Source organism: Talpa europaea, assembly GCF_964194135.1.
Source record: "Talpa europaea genome assembly, chromosome: 5".
NCBI lineage: Eukaryota > Metazoa > Chordata > Mammalia > Eulipotyphla > Talpidae > Talpa > Talpa europaea.
In genome coordinates, this window is record NC_140071.1 from 94,063,977 (window position 1) to 94,083,569 (window position 19,593).

At 36.7% G+C, this 19,593-nt stretch overlaps 1 protein-coding gene across 30 annotated transcripts in view; it reads left to right on the top strand.

Moving 5' to 3' along the window:
- The window catches only part of SEC31A (SEC31 homolog A, COPII coat complex component), a gene marked incomplete at both ends in the record, with an annotated part of 71,899 nt that overhangs the window by 31,254 nt on the left and 21,052 nt on the right, over positions 1–19,593 (top strand). For 12 of the 30 annotated variants that reach the window (XM_084233689.1, XM_084233672.1, XM_084233680.1 and 9 more), the window contains 10 exons: positions 1,238–1,474; positions 2,433–2,507; positions 4,788–4,826; positions 5,300–5,377; positions 8,221–8,296; positions 8,815–8,993; positions 10,808–10,934; positions 11,867–12,012; positions 13,771–13,944; positions 17,584–17,757. In XM_084233689.1, the coding sequence (XP_084089815.1) occupies positions 1,238–1,474; positions 2,433–2,507; positions 4,788–4,826; positions 5,300–5,377; positions 8,221–8,296; positions 8,815–8,993; positions 10,808–10,934; positions 11,867–12,012; positions 13,771–13,944; positions 17,584–17,757 (1,305 nt within the window). The remainder of the gene's footprint in view (positions 1–1,237; positions 1,475–2,432; positions 2,508–4,787; positions 4,827–5,299; positions 5,378–8,220; positions 8,297–8,814; positions 8,994–10,807; positions 10,935–11,866; positions 12,013–13,770; positions 13,945–17,583; positions 17,758–19,593) is intronic. The other 18 variants (XM_084233690.1, XM_084233695.1, XM_084233684.1 and 15 more) reach the window with 3 other exon arrangements.

A 19,593-nucleotide genomic window follows, 5' to 3' on the forward strand; every position in this document is an offset into this window, starting at 1 on the left:
AAAGGAAAATGAACAACCAAACAAGTGGCAAAACCTGAGTTGTTTATATAAGAGATTGGACAAAGAATGCCAGTTGTACAAAGTAACTAAAATATATAGACTAAAGGGAGATAATTATTTTAACAAGTTTATTTGTACAGAATTCTCTTGGCCTTGACTCCCATCTGTGATAATGAAGATGTTCGTTTCCACCAAGAGTAGAGAGAACAGATAGAAATGGGGGATTTCATCTCCTGTTTTCAGGAACAAAAGAGATCAGAGGGCCTTCCCTGGTGGCGCAGGCTGTTGAGCTTAGTGCTGTGAAGCTCTCAGCGGCCTCTGCAGCACAGGTTCGATCCCGATAGGCTGGCGAGGGTCCCACATGGTACGCAGACCTCTCCTGCCGCCCGCTGCTCCCCTCAGCAGTGTACTTTGTCAGTCTGCCTGTTCTGCTCCCTGCTGTGGCTCTGAGGAATTCTCTCACCCTCCCACGCTTCTGACTGTACCCAGTGCTTATATAAATAAATAAATAAATCTTAAAAAAATAAAATAAAATTTAGAGCCTAGTACAGAAATATGTGCAGTTAAAAGTTGAAACAAGGGCCTCCCCGGTGGCGCAGCAGTTGAGCACTGGGTTGCGAAGCTGCCCGCGGCCTCTGAGGCGCCGGTTCTATCCCCGGCTGCTCCTTGGCCACCAGAGGAGGGTCCCACATGGCGTGCAGACCTCTCCTGCCACTCGCTGATCCCCTCAGCAGTGTACTTCGGTCTTTCTGCCTGCTCTGCTCCCTGCTCTGGCTCTGGTGAATTCTCTCACCCTCCCGCCCGTGCTTCTGACTGTACCCAGTGCTTGCATAAATAAACAAACAAACAAATAAATAAATAAATAAATCTTAAAAAAAAAAAGTTGAAACAAAAAAAAATAGGTGATAAACTGAGGCTATCAGGATGGAAGAGATGACATTTGCTTGGGGCCTTAAAGGGAAGTAGCATTGCATATGTGGAAGGCAGTGAAAACAAATAGGTGAGAAATTGTGGAGTACAATAAATAGTACATTTTATCTGGAAGGTGGCTATTATGTAGCAGTATAATTGAAGTCCGGAGTCAGATTGTGGAGCATGGGCAAGGATATCAGCTAATTTTATTTAAATTGGTGTCTATTTAGGCCACAGTTTTTTCCATAAGCAGGTTTAAAATTAGCACATTTTTTGGCTACATCTTTGTTGTTCAGACTGATTTTGTTCATTTCTTCTTTTATAGTTTGGAGGCAAACTAGTTACCTTTGAGAATGTCAAAATGCCCTCCCAGCAAGGAGCTGAGCAGCAGCAGCAGCAACGCCACGTATTCATCAGTCAGGTTGTGACAGAAAAGGAATTCCTCAGCCGATCCGACCAACTTCAGCAGGTCGTGCAGTCACAAGGATTTGTCAACTACTGTCAGAAAAAAATTGATGCTTCCCAGACTGAGTTTGAAAAAAATGTGTGGTCCTTTTTGAAGGTAAAGTTGATATTAAGACAATTTTATTATCATTATCTGCATAGTTCATCTATTCCCATTATTTGCTAAGTGTGTTTATTAAAAAACAGCATATTAAAAAAACAATTGGAAGACTGTGATGTTGGGAACCTCATGATGAAATTAAAGAAAACTTAAAAAGAACACACTACTAACTTCATATCAAGAATTTTTCTTTCTGGACAATGAAAAGCCTAATGTGAAGCACTTTTTTAATAAGTATGTAAGACAATATCATAAATGTATTTGACAGAGACAACATTCAACAAGTCTATTTTAAAACTAGAATTTAGAGTGTCTTACAATGAAATGATAGGGAAATGAAATTATAATTTCATTTGTATAGAAGCTCTAGTTAAGGAGAATGGGAAAAGAAGGATGAGCTGTAGCGGAAAGAATATGTAAACCTTTCTCCTCTCTTACTGAGTTGCACTTAAAGTCAGTATGTATACTGAATTGACCAGCAGATAGAATTTTCTGGTTGGTCATTGTGCCTCCACTGGAATGTCTGTTTCTTGATACTGAATTTTCCAAAGAAAACAGATCTTGAATACAAATGATACCAAGTTCTAAAATGAGAGAATTTCTTTTTATATAGTGTAATTAAGTATAAATTTTGCAAAAGAGCTTTAAGGAGTTGAATGTTCAACTTAGTGTGCATTTTTTATTCATATGACTTTTGGACATGAATTAGTATGTATTTACCAAAATTATAGTTTGAAAGTAAACTTTAGTCAACCAGGATGATCAATTACCAGCATAATTATTATTAAAAATAATTTATTTTAAAAAAACTATTTGGAATCTTTCTCATCGTGAACCTTCTGGTTGATACTTTAGACTTCAGATACCTTTAATAATTCTGTTTGGAATTTGATCAATTAATTAAAATGTGGGCTTTTAATACAGGTCATTGTTTTAACATAATCTTTTTTTAAAGGTAAACTTTGAAGATGATTCTCGTGGCAAATACCTTGAACTTCTAGGGTACAGAAAAGAAGACCTAGGAAAGAAGGTAAACTTTTGGGAAAGTTAAGAGAAAAGTTAATAACTTGTATAACATGTAGCTCTTTAAAATAAAGTTCTAAATAGATTATCTCAAATAATTTTCAATAAACATATAACAGGAATCTGTATTTACCAAGGTTCCCCCACCCCAGTTTCATAAGTGCCTTTATTTATTTTTTTTAAAGATTTATTTATTTATTTATTTATGCATACAAGCGCTGGGGTGCAGGCCAAAAGTGCAGGGGGTGAGCGGATTCACCAGAGACAGAGTGGGGAGCAGAACAGGCAGACTGACTGAAATACATTGCTAAGGGGAGCAGCAGGACAGGCAAGAGAGGTCTGCTACACCATACACCATGATGGTGGCTGGTGATAGCTTGATAGCTCTGAGACTTTAACCCCTGGGCCACCAGGGAGGCCCGTGAATACATATTTTTAAATGTGAAGCTTTACCTTGTACCTAGATTTGTAAGCTGCCAGAATCCCCTTTATTTCAAACTTGATTTGAAGAGCTGGGTCAGGGACAGTTGAGCCTTAAAAGATATTGTAAGCCTCAAATACTGGAAGTAACAGTTAAATTTTAAGAGTGTATATAACCAAGGGCTCTGTGGGTGGAAAAAAAGAGAGAAACTGTTGGAGATTACTGAGTTTACTGCAACTTAAGTGATGAAAACTAGGGTGCTAGTTCAATTTTTCATGCCAACTGTTGATGCCATTAACTCACAATTCCTAATTGAGTTGTTCCACCTGCCAAGTAACTTGTAAATAATTTGAAACAAGGGTAATTTAATTGAACCTGAATAAACAAGTCCAGGTGATTTGTTTAATATTTTAACCTAGATTCCCTTTTATTTTTTTTTTTTAAAGATTTATTTATTTATACATACATACATACATACAAGCACTGGGTAGAGTCAGAAGCTCAGGAGGGTGAAAGAATTCACCAGAGCCAGAGGGGGCAGCAGAGCAGGCAGAAAGACTGAAGTACACTGCTAAGGGAAGCAGCAGGCAGCAGAGAGGTCTCCACGCCATGAGGGACCTTCCTCCCGTGGCCGGGGAGCAGCCGGGGAACAAACCGGCACTGCAGAGGCTCCGGGCAGCTTCGCAACCCAGCGCTCAACCGCTGCGCCACCGGGGAGGCCCTTAGAATCCCTTTTAAAAGGAGGAAATCAGGGCCTCCCTGGTGGCGCAGCGTTGAGCGCTGGGTTGCGAAGCTGCCCGAAGCCTCCGCGGCACCAGTTTGATCTCCAGCTGCTCCACAGTCACCGGAGGAGGGTCCCAGGTCCCGCATGGCGCACAGACCTCTCCAGCCATGAGGCACCTTCCTCCGGTGGCCGGGGAGCAGCTGGGGAATGGCACCCGCTTCTCCCCCCAGCAGTGTACCTCGGTCCCTCTGCCTGCTTTGCTCCTGCTCCCACTCTGGCTCTGGTGAATTCTCTCACCCTCCTGCACTTCTGACTGTCCCCAGTGCTTGTATAAATAAATAAATAAATCTTTAAAAAAAAAATAAAAAGAGGAAATCATAAATGTAAATCTAGTTTTAGAGTTTTCTCCTTAAAGAAAATGTTGATGTGAACAGCATTAAAAAGACTTCTTGACTTTGGAAATCTTGAAAGAAATGTTAGATTCTTTGACATTGTAATTAACCCCTTGTAGTTCTCTAAAAGGAACTAAACTTTTCTATAGCACTACAAGGTTCTTGCATTCATGGTGCCTTTTAGAAACAGAATTAGTGCTCTTTGATGTCAGATGGACCTAGGATCCTATCGCAGCCCCATTGCTTCCTGTTTATGTCTTTTCTCACTCCTTTATATTTTTATTTTATATTTAACTTTCATTATTAGTGTAAACTTATCAGTGCTTTAACTTTTTAGGTTTGTAAAGAATTAATTATGAAAATTTTACTGCATATCTTACAGCAAAAATGAGGAAATTTAATTGTCAAAATACTTGAAATAGCAGTTATTCCCATAGTGAGTAACTGAAGAAATATTTTTAAAATCTATTACAGTATTTTCCTGAAATCACGGTAGGTTAGTTTTGTGATTGAATAGCAAGTGAAATGATGTGATCAATAGAACTCCATGTAGTGGAAATGAGAAGTATTGAGAAACCAGTTCTGTCCAGGTCTCATTCTTTTCTTAAATGTACTACTCTTAAATTTATTTTCTTAAATATACTATCTCTATTCTGAATTTTTGTGGATTTTTATGAGCAGTGAACATTTAATGTATGTCTTCAAATAGAATTTTGAAGCTCAGCAGGTGGGTTATTCTTTTTATTTCAGATTGCTTTGACTTTGAACAAAGTGGATGGACCTGATGTGGTAAGAAGACCTTAAAAACAGCTGCTTTTTAAAATTTAGGTCATAACAAAGGAAATGTAATTCAGAAGTCTGTTTTATTACTTCTCAGTATTTAAAAAAAAGTGAATATCCTAAATACTGTAAATGGATAAATCTCTTTTTAAAATAGCCTAAGTTTTGTTAGAGCATTTATTTGTCTTACAGTATTTGAATTTTGCTAAAGGAAAAAAAAAATTAAATCAGTGACTGCTCAGATACCTTAAGGTAAAGATCTGTGTTGCCTAGGGACATTTGGTAGGAAAGAAAGGGAAGGTCTTAGCAGTAATGCCTCTGTTTTTCTTCCAATGGTGTTTCTAAATTTACTTAATGTTGCTTCTTATGATAAAACTAGCTCTAAATGTTGTTGGTTGGGTCTTTTGTCTTCTTTGTTCACTAATAACTTTTAAACACTACATCATATTCTTCAACTTCTGTGATTGTTTTGTGTACCAAAGGCTCTTAAAGACTCTGACCAAGTAGCACAGAGTGATGGGGAAGAGAGCCCTGCTGCTGAAGAGCAGCTCTTGGGAGAGGTACTTATTTTTTTCATTTTTAATTATATTAGAAAAAAATAATTTGTTTAACTCACCTTGAAATATGGAAAATTCTCTTGATTTCTTGTGAAAAATAAAGTTGGAACATACTGTTTTCTTAGAGATGTTTAGGATAGTAATTGATTTACCTAAATGACAGAATATCATCTCAGAAATCTTTAGTTCTTTGACTTAGCTTCTGGACTGTATGGTTTAAAATTAACAGTTGATGTTTGATTGATTTAATCTGGTAAGATGGATATCAGAATGACAAACTGAGAATAGATTTACTCAGAAATCCACATTTCATTCATTGTATGTAAAGTTAATTTGGGGGGGTACATTAATATTTAATATTTAGAGCCCACTATCTGTAGCATAAATTTCTGATTAGTCTTGAACTTTGAATCCAAGTAAGGAATTTTTCACTAATAAAATGATTGTCATGGTTTTCTGTAAACATGTCATGAGTTGCAGTTGAAAAATTTTTATAACTAATTGAAAAGAGTCCTTGAACACAGAGTTGTATCATTAATTTTTTCCTTTTAATTTTGTGGGTCTTTTTAAACCACTAATAGTTCTATAATTTACTTTTCTTCCTTTTTAATTATATTTACTCGTGGAAAATTAATCAACAAACTCTTGCTTCTCATTTCACTTTTGACTTTTTCATTGTTCTTTGTGTTATGGGTATATCCTGACTAAAATATTTCTTACAATCTTTTATTAAGTTATAAAATAATTAGTAAATTTAAGATTATAACAAGATGATTATAATAAATATTTTCTTCAGAAGTGAATCTTCTAGCATTTGTTTATACTGAGCATAAAGGATATGGATAAAATTTTACTAAAAGTTTATACTAATCTTGGGAATATTTAGACAGAATTGTGGGATACATTATGGATATGTACTCTCATTTATATTAAGTAGATGAACTATATAATCAAAGAAATATTTGGAAATATACTCATGAATTAATAGTAAGAATAATATCTATTTAACAAAACTGTAGTCATCAATGTGTACTTTTGAATATTTGGAAAATCTTAAGGAGGTAAAATGTTCCCCTTTATCTTGATAATATTTGTCAAACAGTAACACGTTGAAGATACTTAACACATTATGAATTCTGCATACTTTGCCCTTATGTATATTTCAGAAGTACATAAACAGATTTATTAATTGTTTTTAGAAAGTAAATTTGAAAAATTGAGTTACAAGAAAAGTGTTTTGGGCAAGTTTTTTGTTAGTGAATATAACTGGATCAATATCTTGATTAAGCATTAATATGAATAACAGTTAATTTTTTTTGGTTTTTGATGTCTTAAACTCTCTTAGTTGAGAAAATTAAGGTTATACTTATTCTCCTGTAGTAGTCGGTATTAACTAATTAAGAATATTTACAGATGATGTACTGTGCTCTAGTAAAATTACCCAACCAAAACGCTTCTGACTTTGAATGCTAGGCAGCTGTAGTCACATGTAGATAGCATAATAACAAAAGACAAAAGACAGATATTTTTATCTCATGTAATACAACTATGTTTTTCTTTAAAAATTTCTCTGTAATTTCTTAGATATATTTTTTGTCTTCTTTTGAACTTTGTATGCAGAAAAAATACTTGAAATATTCACCAGTATATGCCTCCATTATGTTTATTTTCTTCTAAACACAGAAATTTTTTTTGAATTTATTTTTACTCAGTATTGCACAGTCTCAGAAATTTATAGCAGAATTGCTCTAAACAGAATCTGAATGTTTAAAAAAATTCAGAATCTGATTCTTTACCCAACCAATCTGCTGTCCCAGGTACGACTAATTTAAGAGAATACAACATATATAATTGAATATATTCATAAGCAGTGTAATACTGTGTTCACATTGCATTTATATAAGGACACCAAGCAATTTTTTCCCATGTCTGATTAAATTAAAATAAAAAGACCTAAAAAACTGAACCTAGTTAAAACTAATGGAGAGAAATTTTCAGATGTGTAGGAAGCAAGCTTGTTTTAAAATGCAAATATGTTATAAAATAAGTAATGGGAATGTAATGTATAGCATGGTGACTGTAGTTAGTAACACTATACTGTATTTTTGAAAGTTGAATTAAATAAATCTTTTTTTTATTAGGTTATCTATTTTTTTATTTTATTTTTTTGCATAATTTTTCATTTTTGTACCATAGTTGACCATAAATCCTTGTAAAATTCCCACTTCCCATTCACCCATAAACTGTCACCATAGTCCCTTGTGCTCTTCCCTCCCTTGTTTTGATCCTATTCCTTTCTCCCCCACTGTAGTATGTCTCTGGTTTATAGTTGCCTGTTGATTTTGATTTTTACTTTATGAATCAAATAAATCTTAAAAGTTCTCACTACAAGAAAAATTTTGGTAATTATGTGTGGATTACTTGATTTATTGTGGTGACCATTTTGTATTATATGCAAATATCAAATCTTTGTATACCTGAAACTAATATACTTCAATTGTATTTCAATAAAAAGTCAACTAAAAAATCTCAATATAGTATCATTTAAAACTTGTTTATTTTGGGTATTTCAAGCTGAGTTATTTAAGAAAACGCTTCTTTAGCTTCAATAACTTCTGAGCTACCAATAATGGATATGTATACTTAAGTTAGGCTATTATTAGTTCTGGTGACCTTGCATTTTATTTTTGATTATATAAAGGAAAGTCATAAATTTTAAGTATAAACTTGGATCTGAGAACTTTTCTGGAGTAATTTGGTATGCCATTTAAGGAGTGGATGAATAATCATACATAAATTTTGTTTTACTACTATTGCATGGTTTCATTCTGGTTTCGTTTCTCTAGCACATTAAAGATGAAAAACAAGAACCTGATTTTCTACCATCAGCTAGAGGAACATTTAACATCTCCATCAGTGGGGGTAAGTACATATTGGGTTTTTTCCCCCCAAGTTTATTGAAGAAAGGAGAACAAGGAAAGACTGATGCCCACTAGACAGACAGAGATGAGCAGTCTTAATGAACAAGAGCTGCCCATATTGGTTTTGATTTCTAATTTATTTTAACCATTTGAAAGCATATAGTCCCTAAGTTCCACTTAGAGACCTTTGTCATAGATGGTAGAGGGTTGAAAAGAAAGACTCAGTATCACTTATACATGTAATCAGTGCCTTGGAAATGATGGTATGTTCTTAGAACCTGTGTGATAGAAACTGTATAATGATCTTTATTAATCCAGTTTAAACAATCCGGAATGTCTATTACATACACCTCAGGAGTTTTCCGTAGATCTCAATAGCTTATGTTAGAAATTAATCCACCATTTTTATTCAGAAATTAGTATTGTGTTCTCTAATATGTGTGCATGTAAAAATTGATATGTGTATTTTTCCTTCTAACACTAACTTCATTTAAGTTGTGTATTGTTTTCTTATTGCAGATATTGATGGTTTAATTACTCAGGCTTTGCTGACTGGTAATTTTGAAAGTGCAGTTGACCTTTGTTTACATGATAACCGCATGGCTGATGCCATTATATTGGCCATAGCAGGTGGACAAGAACTCTTGGCTCGAACTCAGAAAAAATATTTTGCAAAGTCTAAAAGCAAAATTACCAGGGTATGTTATTTTAAAAATACATAAATAATAGTATCTGGTTATAAAAGCAATGTATTCTTATTATAGATAATTAAAATGCAAGAAGCAATAAAAAGCAAAAAATCCACCCATAATTCCTTGACCTGGAAATAGATATTTGTGGGCAGTTTGGCATGATTATTCCAATTTTTGTTTTTTGCATGTATAATGTTTTTATTCTCATGTTTTTTATTGAGGTGACATTGTCTTACATCATTGTTTATATTTTAGAAGTATAGGATCCCCCTCTTCAGGTGTTATTACCATAGTCTACCTGCCACCAAAACACCCATAATCTAATACCATATTCCTTTGTGTTCTTTCCTAACTCTGGTTGCCTCAGTTCTTTAGTGAGCTTTCAAGGGTTAATTTTTTAGTTTGACTTTTCCTAACCCTTTGGTTTCTCTATATTCCACAGATAAGTGACACCATCCACTATTTGTTTTTCTTTTTCTAACTTCTCTTAGCATAATTCCTTCTAACTCCATCCATATTGCATAGGTTATTTTTATTTTTATTTATTATTATTATTGTTTTTAAAGATATATTTATTTATACAAGCATGGGGTACAGTCAGAAGCTCGGGAGGGTGAGAGATTTCACCAGAGCCAGAGCAGGGAGCAGAGCAGGCAGAAGGACCGAAGTACACTGCTGAGGGGAGCAGCGGGCAGCAGGAGAGGTCTGCGTGCCAAGCAGGACCCACCTCCAGTGGCCGGGGAGCAGCCAGGGATTGAACTGGCGCTACAGAGGCTGTGGGCAGCTTTGCAACCCAGCGCTCAACTGCTGTGCCACCGGGGAGGCCCTGCATAGGTTATTTTTAAATGAAAAATGTTTTTCATATTTTTTTGTAGAAAACTTAGAAAAATTTAAAAATAAACATTTGAACACCTCCCGATTCTTCCATCAGATCAGTACATATCCTTTCATCCCTCTTTCTGTGTGTTTGTAGAATTTTTACAACAGAATCAGGATTATATATATTATATATTCATTAGGGATTCTTAACTAATTTTATCTTTTTTTATTTAATAAAGATTTTCTGATTGCTCTGTATTAAGGATGTTATTTCCCTTATTTTAATATTTAGTCCATTTCTCCTATTTTCCTAATATAGACAAAAGTGATAAGCATCCTGTGTCTAAAGATTTGTGTGAATTTCTAATTGTTTAATAGGACTGTAGTTCTTGGAAAAGAATTTCTGGTGCAGAGGCTCTGAACATTTTTAAGTCCCTGCTTGATGTCTAATTCCTTTCCATAAAAGCTGTCCCATTGTTCCGTCCCACCACATTGGTTGCTGTCTTTCTCCCAGCCTTGTTTCATGTCTCTGCCCTATTAATCTTTTAGCCACACTGGTAACCTTGCAGTTCTTCACATATGCCATGTTCCCTTTTCCCTCTGCACTTTGCACATAGTGTTCCTTTGGCCTGGTTGTTTTTTATATTTTTTTCTTCTCGAGAAAGTTAATTTTGACTTCATATGTCAAATGTCTGTTGTTCAGGGAATTTTTATTGATTCATCAAACCTAATCATATCTTCCTGTTAAATGTTTTGATAGCACCCTATACATTTCTTTCTCAGCATTTTATGAAGTGTGTTTTGTGTGGTTTTTTTTTTTTTTTTTTTAGGAAAAATAATACTACCTTTTAGGTCAGTTGGTTCAGGGATATTTATTTGCTGCTGCCCTATTCGGCATGAAGTGTTATGTGTAGTTTTTTTGAGAGACATAATTGAATAGTGAGAACTAATTTTCATTAATAAAGGATTTTAACTTTCCCTTTGTTTCCTTTTTTCCCAAGCTAATTACTGCAGTGGTGATGAAGAACTGGAAAGAGATTGTTGAGTCATGTGACCTTAAAAATTGGAGAGAGGCTTTAGCTGCAGTTTTGACTTACGCTAAACCAGATGAGTTTTCAGCCCTTTGTGGTAAGAAAATGAGCTTCATATTTCTATTACATATTTATATGGCATGGTATATTATAGATAAGATTAATGACAATTTTTAATAGAAATTGATGTAAACTTAGAAATCGCAAATAAGAAGTTCTCAACTACTTTTCTCAGAATTATTAACTATATTACTTCTCTATACCTAGTCATTATTTTTAATTATACTACTCAGTGATTTTGGTTTCAGATAGATCAGACATGGAAGTCTTACCTCTACCACTTACTAGGTGTATGCGCTAAGAAAAACTGCTTTCTAAAGCCTCAGTCTATTTATATGTAAAATGGCACATAATTAGCAGTCACTTTTTAATGTTAACTTGATAAAGTTAGTAATTATAGCATCTGAGTAGAAAGCACCATTAAAGACCTTAACTGGTAACTAAGGAGTAAGTATCATTATTTGAACAATAAAGGCCACCGTCTGCTATTGTAAGAATTAACAACCTTTAAAGTATTTAAGATATCCCTAAAAGAATACCTTGAAAGTAGTAATAGAACACAAAAATTGTAAGATATTTTATCATAAATTTTATTAGACCTAATTACTATGTGCCATAGTTTAGTCTGCTACTACAAAAGCATTTGATGTGATGAAATGGGGTCAAATATTCATTAAGATTTTTCTGTTCACATGTTTTTTCCATTTATTATTTTTTCTAATATAAATGATAGAAATCTATTCTATAGCTAGCTATTTCGAACCTTGTCACATTGTGTTATATACAACTTGTCACACACTTCCATTCCTATAATAGTTACTGAGCATGGACATGACAGAATGATTTTGTTTCTACCTGCTGCTCATTAGTTGTTAAGTTTAATCTCTACCTCCAAAAATATTATTGGACTTCTCAAACCTCATATACAGATTGCCTTGAGTATAATCTTATTTTCCTTTTTATATTTAGATCTCTTGGGAACCAGGCTTGAAAGTGAAGGTGATAGCCTCCTACAGACCCAGGCTTGTCTCTGCTACATATGTGCAGGGAATGTGGAGAAGCTCGTTGCATGTTGGAATAAAGCTCAAGATGGAAGCAATCCTTTGTCTCTTCAGGTTGGTATCTTTGACAAAAAGTACTTAATTTTTAGTGCTGTCTTTCACCTTTCTCACCTTTCGTTTGTTATAGAAGTTTTGTTGCTTTCTTTTTTTTTTTTTTTTTTAATAGGGGCATGTTTTATTTATTTATTTTATTTGTTTGTTTGTTTATGTTTATACATGCACTGGGTACAGTCAGAAGCGCGGGAGGGTGAGAGAATTCACCAGAGCCAGAGCGGGGAGCAGAGCAGGCAGAAGGACCTAAGTACACTGCTGAGGGGAGCAGCGGGCGGCAGGAGAGGTCTGCGCGCCATGTGGGACCCTCCTCTGGTGGCCGGGGAGCAGCCGGGGATCGAACCGGCGCCGCAGAGGCTGCGGGCAGCTTCGCAACCCAGCGCTCAACCGCTGCACCACCGGGGAGGCCCCAGTTTTGTTGCTTTCCACCCCACTGTTTTACACTTTAAAATTCTTTTGCTGAGGGGCCAAGTAGTAAAATGGATCTCAACCTTTAATGAGAACAAGGTTGTTATTTGGTAGTTTATTGGGGGAAGTAGCTGGCAAGAACATGGAAACAGCCTATGGCTTATTTCCTTTATTCTCCCTCTCCCCTTTCTGCCTCCATTAACTCTGCTTGGTGAAAGAAGGAAGCACTATTGAAGGCATTCCCAAATACTTACAGTGAATCTTGTTTAGGGAAAGTGAAAGTAAAAGGTTAGTGGAATCCCATGTAGTATCAATATATACAAGAGAGGAAGTGAAAAATGTGAAGACTGTTGTCAGGCACTAAGTAACTGTATATTTAGATTTTTCTCCCTAAGCATTTAGTCAGCAGAATCTCATGATTCATTCTGAATTTTTTTTCCTCTCTGGAAAGAGATTTTTCTGTATATGCTTGATGCTTGAAAGATCAAGGTATTGAAACAGAAAATCTAGTAGGAAATCAAGGATTTTTTTCTAAGTGCTTATGAAAACAAATATTTGTACATTTCTGAATTTCTACATTTATGAAGGATAGGTAAATAGATAGTCTTGTGCGTTTTACTTAAAGCTAAACTCCCCATTGTTGAAAAAATTGGTATTGAAGAGCAACACAAGAACCTATTTGGAGATCAGTCTTATAGTAATACTTTTTTTATAGAACAGGTGATGTTTTCATGCATGGTTCCTCGTTTATCTGCTAGAACCTATTTTTCGCCTTTGAACATCTGCTTACCTTCACTTTTGATATTTGCCTATTTTTTGCACACTAGGCACGTACCTGGCAGTTTAAGGGTATTTTGCCATGAATGAGAGATTTTTTTTTTAAAGATTTATTTATTTATGCATCCAAGAACTGGGGTATAGGCCAGAGGTGTGGGTGGTGGGGGGGTGAGATGATTCACCAGAGACAGAGTGGGGAACGAAACAGGCAGACTGACTAAAATACACTGCTGAGGAGAGCAGCAGGTGAGATAGGAGAGGTCTGCTGTGCCATGTGGGTAACTCCCTGGCCAGGCATGGAACTCATGCTGCAGAGGCTGCATACAGCTTCATAGTGCTGAGACTTAACCCCTTGCGCCATTAGGGAAGCCCATGAAAAAGAAATTTTTTTTTTCCTCCTTACTTATTTACCTACAAGTTAGTCAGCTAGTTCAGGTATTTGTAAGAGCAGTAATAATAGATTCTGGTTTTTTATAAGTTTTAGACATCTTAACTGTTTTATCTTCTCCTGCTTCCTTTCGTGCACACCTTGGAATCTTTGTTGCTCCTTCACTCCCTTTCCTTTTTCTCACTTAGGATCTGATTGAGAAAGTTGTCATCATGCGAAAAGCTGTACAACTCACCCAAGCCATAGAAACTAATACCATAGGAGTTCTTTTGGCTGAGAAGATGGGTCAGTATGCCAATTTGTTGGCAGCCCAGGGCAGTATTGCTGCAGCCTTGGCTTTTCTTCCTGAAAACTCCAACCAGGTAATTAGAATGATGATTTTTCTTTCAATGTATGACAGAAGTGAGTCCAGTAGATAGCACTCAGTGTTAAACATAACTATATTAGTGAGTGGAATGTTTTCAAGCAGTTGTCTGCCACCTGACTATATATGTATGTAACTGACATTACTTAAAGGATTATTTTTGGTGAACTCATGCTGGGTCAGAGATAAGATGCTCTTGCAGTATAATAGATCTCTTTGTACTGAGAGAAACATTTGAGGAAAATAAATGGGAAAAGGGCCAACTATCTTATTCTTAAGTCAAGTGCTGACTGTGTACAAGGTTCTTTGTAGAGATTGTCTGTTGTAAAGCTGTAAACGTTAATATTTAATAAATCAAGTGGAGTTGTGATTTTTTTTTTTAAAGATTTATTTATTTATACAAACACTGGGTACAGTCAGAAGCGCGGGAGGGTGAAAGAATTCACCAGAGCCAGAGCGGGGAACAGAACAGGCAGACTGACAAAACACACTGCTAAGGGGAGCAGTGGGCGCAGCAGGAGAGGTCTGCCATGCCATGTGGGACCCTCACCAGCCAGCCGGCCGGGATTGAACCAGCGCTGCAGAGGCTGCAGGCAGCTTTGCAGCCCAGCACTCAACCGCTGTGCCACCAGGGGAGGCCCTGGAGTTGTGAATTACCACAGTGCCATTCCACATAGTAGCAAACAAGTTCATTCTATATATCATTTCAGTCTGATGCCATCTGTGGGCAAGTATATTTTTAAAGTGTTCAAGGCAGAGGGAATGACATCATGTTCCTAATTTAGTGTCCTTAGCTGGTATGCAATAAAACGCAGACTTTTTCTTGATATTTGTTTCAATTCAACTCAATAAATTACTGAGTATATATCCTTTCCCTAAGGAGGTTTCCAAACTCAAAATGATTATAGATGAGTAAACATGGGGTTTCTAAAGTGATAAGTACTGTGATAGAACTAGCAGTGCCAACAGAGCAGAGAGGGGAACCTAAAACCAAAGATGAAGCATGGGTGGAAGTCAGGATTGGGTTTGAGGAATGTTTTTTACAAGTAAGATGTTTATATCTGCATTTTGTGTGTGATAAGAGCCTAATTTTAAGCCTTGCAGATAAGTTGTTATTTCTGTACTTTTTATTGTAAACATTTTATCTATCATAGATCTTTTTTGATTCGTTGTTCAGTATTTTGTGTATTCTAGGGAATTACCAATAAGTTTCATTTAGTAATTTCAGTGAGTTAAAATACTTATATCTATGTAGGACTGTGGAAGTATGATTCTCTAGTTGGTTTTGTATACACTTACTTGTAGGATTCAGTACATATCTTTCTAAAATGTGAGTGAGAGTGTTAGGTAGAATGGAAATAATCTTTTTTTTGGCTTGGTATAATAGTTCTGTGAGACTTTCGACTTACTAAGGTCTTGTTATTATAATGAGATGAAAGACTCTTTAAGACTAACTTAATCTGAGACCTATAGATCTAGTTTTAGAATTAAGCCTTTTATTTTCACTACTATTTATAACTACTTAGATATTTCATATATTTTTCTATAACTTTTAAGGAACATTCTTTATATAAGAATAATTTTGATGTTACTTACTCCTGTGTTTCTCAGAACACCTTTAATATTTTGGGGGGAATATATCCTGACACTTTGTGATATCATATAGTATATAATTCTTCTCCATAAAAGGCAATGAAGTATACCTAAAAAGTTTAAATGACATCTTTAAATCTCTAATGAATTTGTAGGAATTATATAAAGATACTATTTTTTTTTAAGATTTATTTATTTATTTATTATTTATTTACACAAGCACTGGGCACAGTCAGAAGCGCGGGAGGGTGAGAGAATTCACCAGAGCCAGAGGTGGGAGCAGAGCAGGCAGAAGGACTGAAGTACACTGCTGAGGGGAGCAGCGGGCAGCAGGAGAGGTCTGCGCGCCATGTGGGACCCTCCTCTGGTGGCCGGGGAGCAGCCGGGGCTCAGAGCAGATCGAACCGGCACTGCAGAGGCTGCGGGCAGCTTCGCAACCCAGCGCTCAACCACTGCACCACCGGGGAGGCCCTAAAGATACTATTTAAAGATACTAAAATGAACTCTTGCTGAAACAGTTTAATGCAGTCCTTTTTTTTTTTTTTAAATTTATTTTTTTTAAGAGTTATTTATTTGTTTGTTTGTTTATTTATACATGCACTGGGTACAGTCAGAAGCGCGGGAGGGTGAGAGAATTCACCAGAGACAGAGCGGGGAGCAGAGCAGGCAGAAGGACCGAAGTACACTGCTGAGAGGAGCAGCGGGCGGCAGGAGAGGTCTTCATGCCATGTGGGACCCTCCTCTGGTGGCCGGGGAGCAGCCAGGGATTGAACCAGCGCTGCAGAGGCCGCGGGCAGCTTCGCAACCCAGCGCAACCCAGCGCTCAACCGCTGCGCCACCGGGGAGACCCAGTCCTTTTTTTTTTTTAAAAAGATTTATTTATACAAGAACTGGGGTACAGGCAAGAGGTGCAGGAAGGTGAGATTATTCACCAGAGACAGAGCACGGAGCAGAACAGGTAGACAGACCGAAAACAGTGCTGAGGGGAGCAGTGGGCGAGGCAGGAGAGGTCTGCCGCTCCATGTGGGTATCTCACTGGCCGGCCTAGAATCAAAGCCATGTTGCAGAGGCTACAGATAGCTTCACAGAGCTGCGCTCAACCTGCTACGCCACTGGGGAGGCCCTTAATGCAGTGTTTTTTTTTGTTTTTTTTTTAACATTTTTTTTTTTTAATAGAGGCATGTTTTTATTTATTTATTTTTTGTTTTGTTTATTTGTTTATACATGCACTGGGTACAGTCAGAAGCGCGGGAGGGTGAGAGAATTCACCAGAGCCAGAGCGGGGAGCAGAGCAGGCAGAAGGACCGAAGTACACTGCTGAGGGGAGCAGCGGGAGGCAGGAGAGGTCTGCGCGCCATGTGGGACCCTCCTCTGGTGGCCGGGGAGCAGCCGGGGATCAAACCGGCGCCACAAAGGCCACGGGCAGCTTCGCAACCCAGCGCTCAACTGCTGCGCCACCAGGGAGGCCCCAATGCAGTGTTTTTTGTTGTTGTTGTTAACACCCAAAATATATACTCATAGATCTATGTAATTGTGTATGTCTGTAAGCTACCCTGAATTTGTCTTACTTATTTCAAATGTCTGTGAGATTTTTTTAATTAGTTTTCATCTTTTTTAGCTCACCATTTTCTCCATCATCTTTAGCACTTGTTTCTCTTTTGGAGACTTTTTCCCTGCAAAGAAACAAAATTGTGTGTTTTTACCTATTTTTGTGATTTGTGAGCATTATTCAACTACAAAGTAACAGCAAAGAGCAATGGTGATGAGCGACATGGATCTTGCACACTTCCATGCAGTGGGCATAATACAAATTCCTGCATTAGTTAAATTACAAGTTATACTATATATCAGGTACCTTTGGTGTCAGTCTCGACTATGAGGAACAATAATATCATATCATTGAGTTCGGGGCTACTGTACAATATAGAGCATATGAGCAAAAGGGGATCTCTAAAATGATCAAGGTTACTTTAAGAAAATCAGCTGTCATGTAGTTGGGTGAACTCTAACTACTTGCTTTGTTTTCTTCTGTTGCTTATTACAGCCAAATATTGTGCAGCTTCGTGACAGACTTTGTAGAGCACAAGGAGAACCTGTAATAGGACAGGAATTACCCAAAATTCCTTACGAGAGGCAGCAGCTGCCCAAGGGCAGACCGGGACCAATTACAGGCCACCCACAGATGCCAAGAGCTTCAACTCAACAATATTATCCCCATGTGAGTGATACGGTCCAGATTAAATTAATGTATTTCTGTTCAAATTGGTGGTTTTAATTTGTTGGGTCCAAGAGATCTTATCTGTGGTAGACAACATAGTATTTTAATAGTTATCTCTTCAGATTCTTGAAAGTATATTTATGTCTTTTGAAATGATTGCTTTTTTCTGATCAAGGATTAGCTTGTAGATATAAAATAATTTAAACTTTCTAGAGAGATTTCTTTTTATTTCTCCATCGCTCAAATTCCCCTTACATATATACATCTGTTCTTGAAACTTTTTCTATGTGATTCACCTGAGTAACTTCAGGAAACTTTAGAAAAAGTAGTCATTTTGTGAGTGATTTAGTTAATTTGACAAAATATTTTTGTAAAATAATTTTGTTTGTTTTTTTCCCTAGTATTTTCAGAATTATTAGTATAGGTTTATTGTGGCTTCTCTATCCGTACAATAGAGTATTCAGAAAATAAACTTTTGGGACAACTTGCATATTAGAGAAAAGTGAATACCTAAGGTTTATGGGGAATGTGAAGGGGATTAAATAAATGTATTATTTACTTATTAAATTAAAATTACCAATTAAAATATGTGACCTTTTATTGTCTTTTACTATTTTGTATAGAAACATATTTCCAGGCTAACAAGTAACATCTCTTTTCTTCAATGAAAAGTATATGTTCATAAATAGTAAATGATCTAATAAATATAATGAAGTAATAAATCACTTATAAGTGACTGATAACAAAATTAGCAGGGACTTTGCCCATTTTATTTTATTTTATTTTTAAAGATTTATTTATTTATTTATTTATACAAGCACTGGGTACAGTCAGAAGCTCGGGAAGGTGAGAGAATTCACCAGAGCCAGAGTGGGGACCAGAACAGGCAGACTGACGAAGTACACTGCTGAAGGGAGCAGGGGGAATGGCAAGAGAGGTTTGTGCACCATGTGGGACCCTCGCCAGCACTGCAGCTTTGCAGCCCAGCCAGCGCGCAACCGCTTCTCCACCGGGGAGGCCCACTTTGCCCATTTTAAAATGGGCAAACAGGGCCTCCCTGGTGGCTCAAGGGGTTAAGTCTCAGCACTATGAAGCTATCCCCAGCTACTGCAGCACAAATTTGATCCCTGGCCAAGCAGGTGACCCACATGGTGCAACAGATCTCTCCTGTCTCGCCCTCTGCTCTCAGCCGTGTATTTCAGTCAGTCCTCCCGTTCTGCTTCCCACTCTGTCTCTGGTAAAAATTCTCACCCCTTCTCTCCTGTGTCTCTCCTGTGCCTGTACCCCAGTTCTTGTATGCATAAATAAATAAATAAAAATAGAATAAAATGGGCAAACAAGCTGCTAATATGATTAACAGGTTTGTTCTTTTTTTAATGGTCTTTTTTTTTTTTTAACATTTTGCTATAGTGGAAGTAAGTATAAAATCATGGATAACTAACAAACCAATTCATGCTCCTTTGTCTATTTCACTTTTTATTAGCCCCTAATCAGGATAGATTACATTTGAATATAACTGTTAACTCTCAAGAGTATTCTTTCTTTTTCTTTCATTTCACAAATATTTATTGAGAGCCTGCTCTGACTGCCTGGCTGTATTCTACTTGTTAAGGGTATATTGGTAAACCAAAACAGATTAAATTTCTTATTCTTGTGGAAATTGCACTAGACGTAGAATATCTATGACATAAATAAGGCAAATCAGATGATGGCTGAGAAAACTGAGAGATGAAGGGGAAGAAGTCAAGTGATCAGCCGGAGTTTTTAAGACATGCAGTTTAAATTTCTCAGCATTGTGGGGCTAGTTAATAACCAGCAAGGCATTAGAACTCCCAG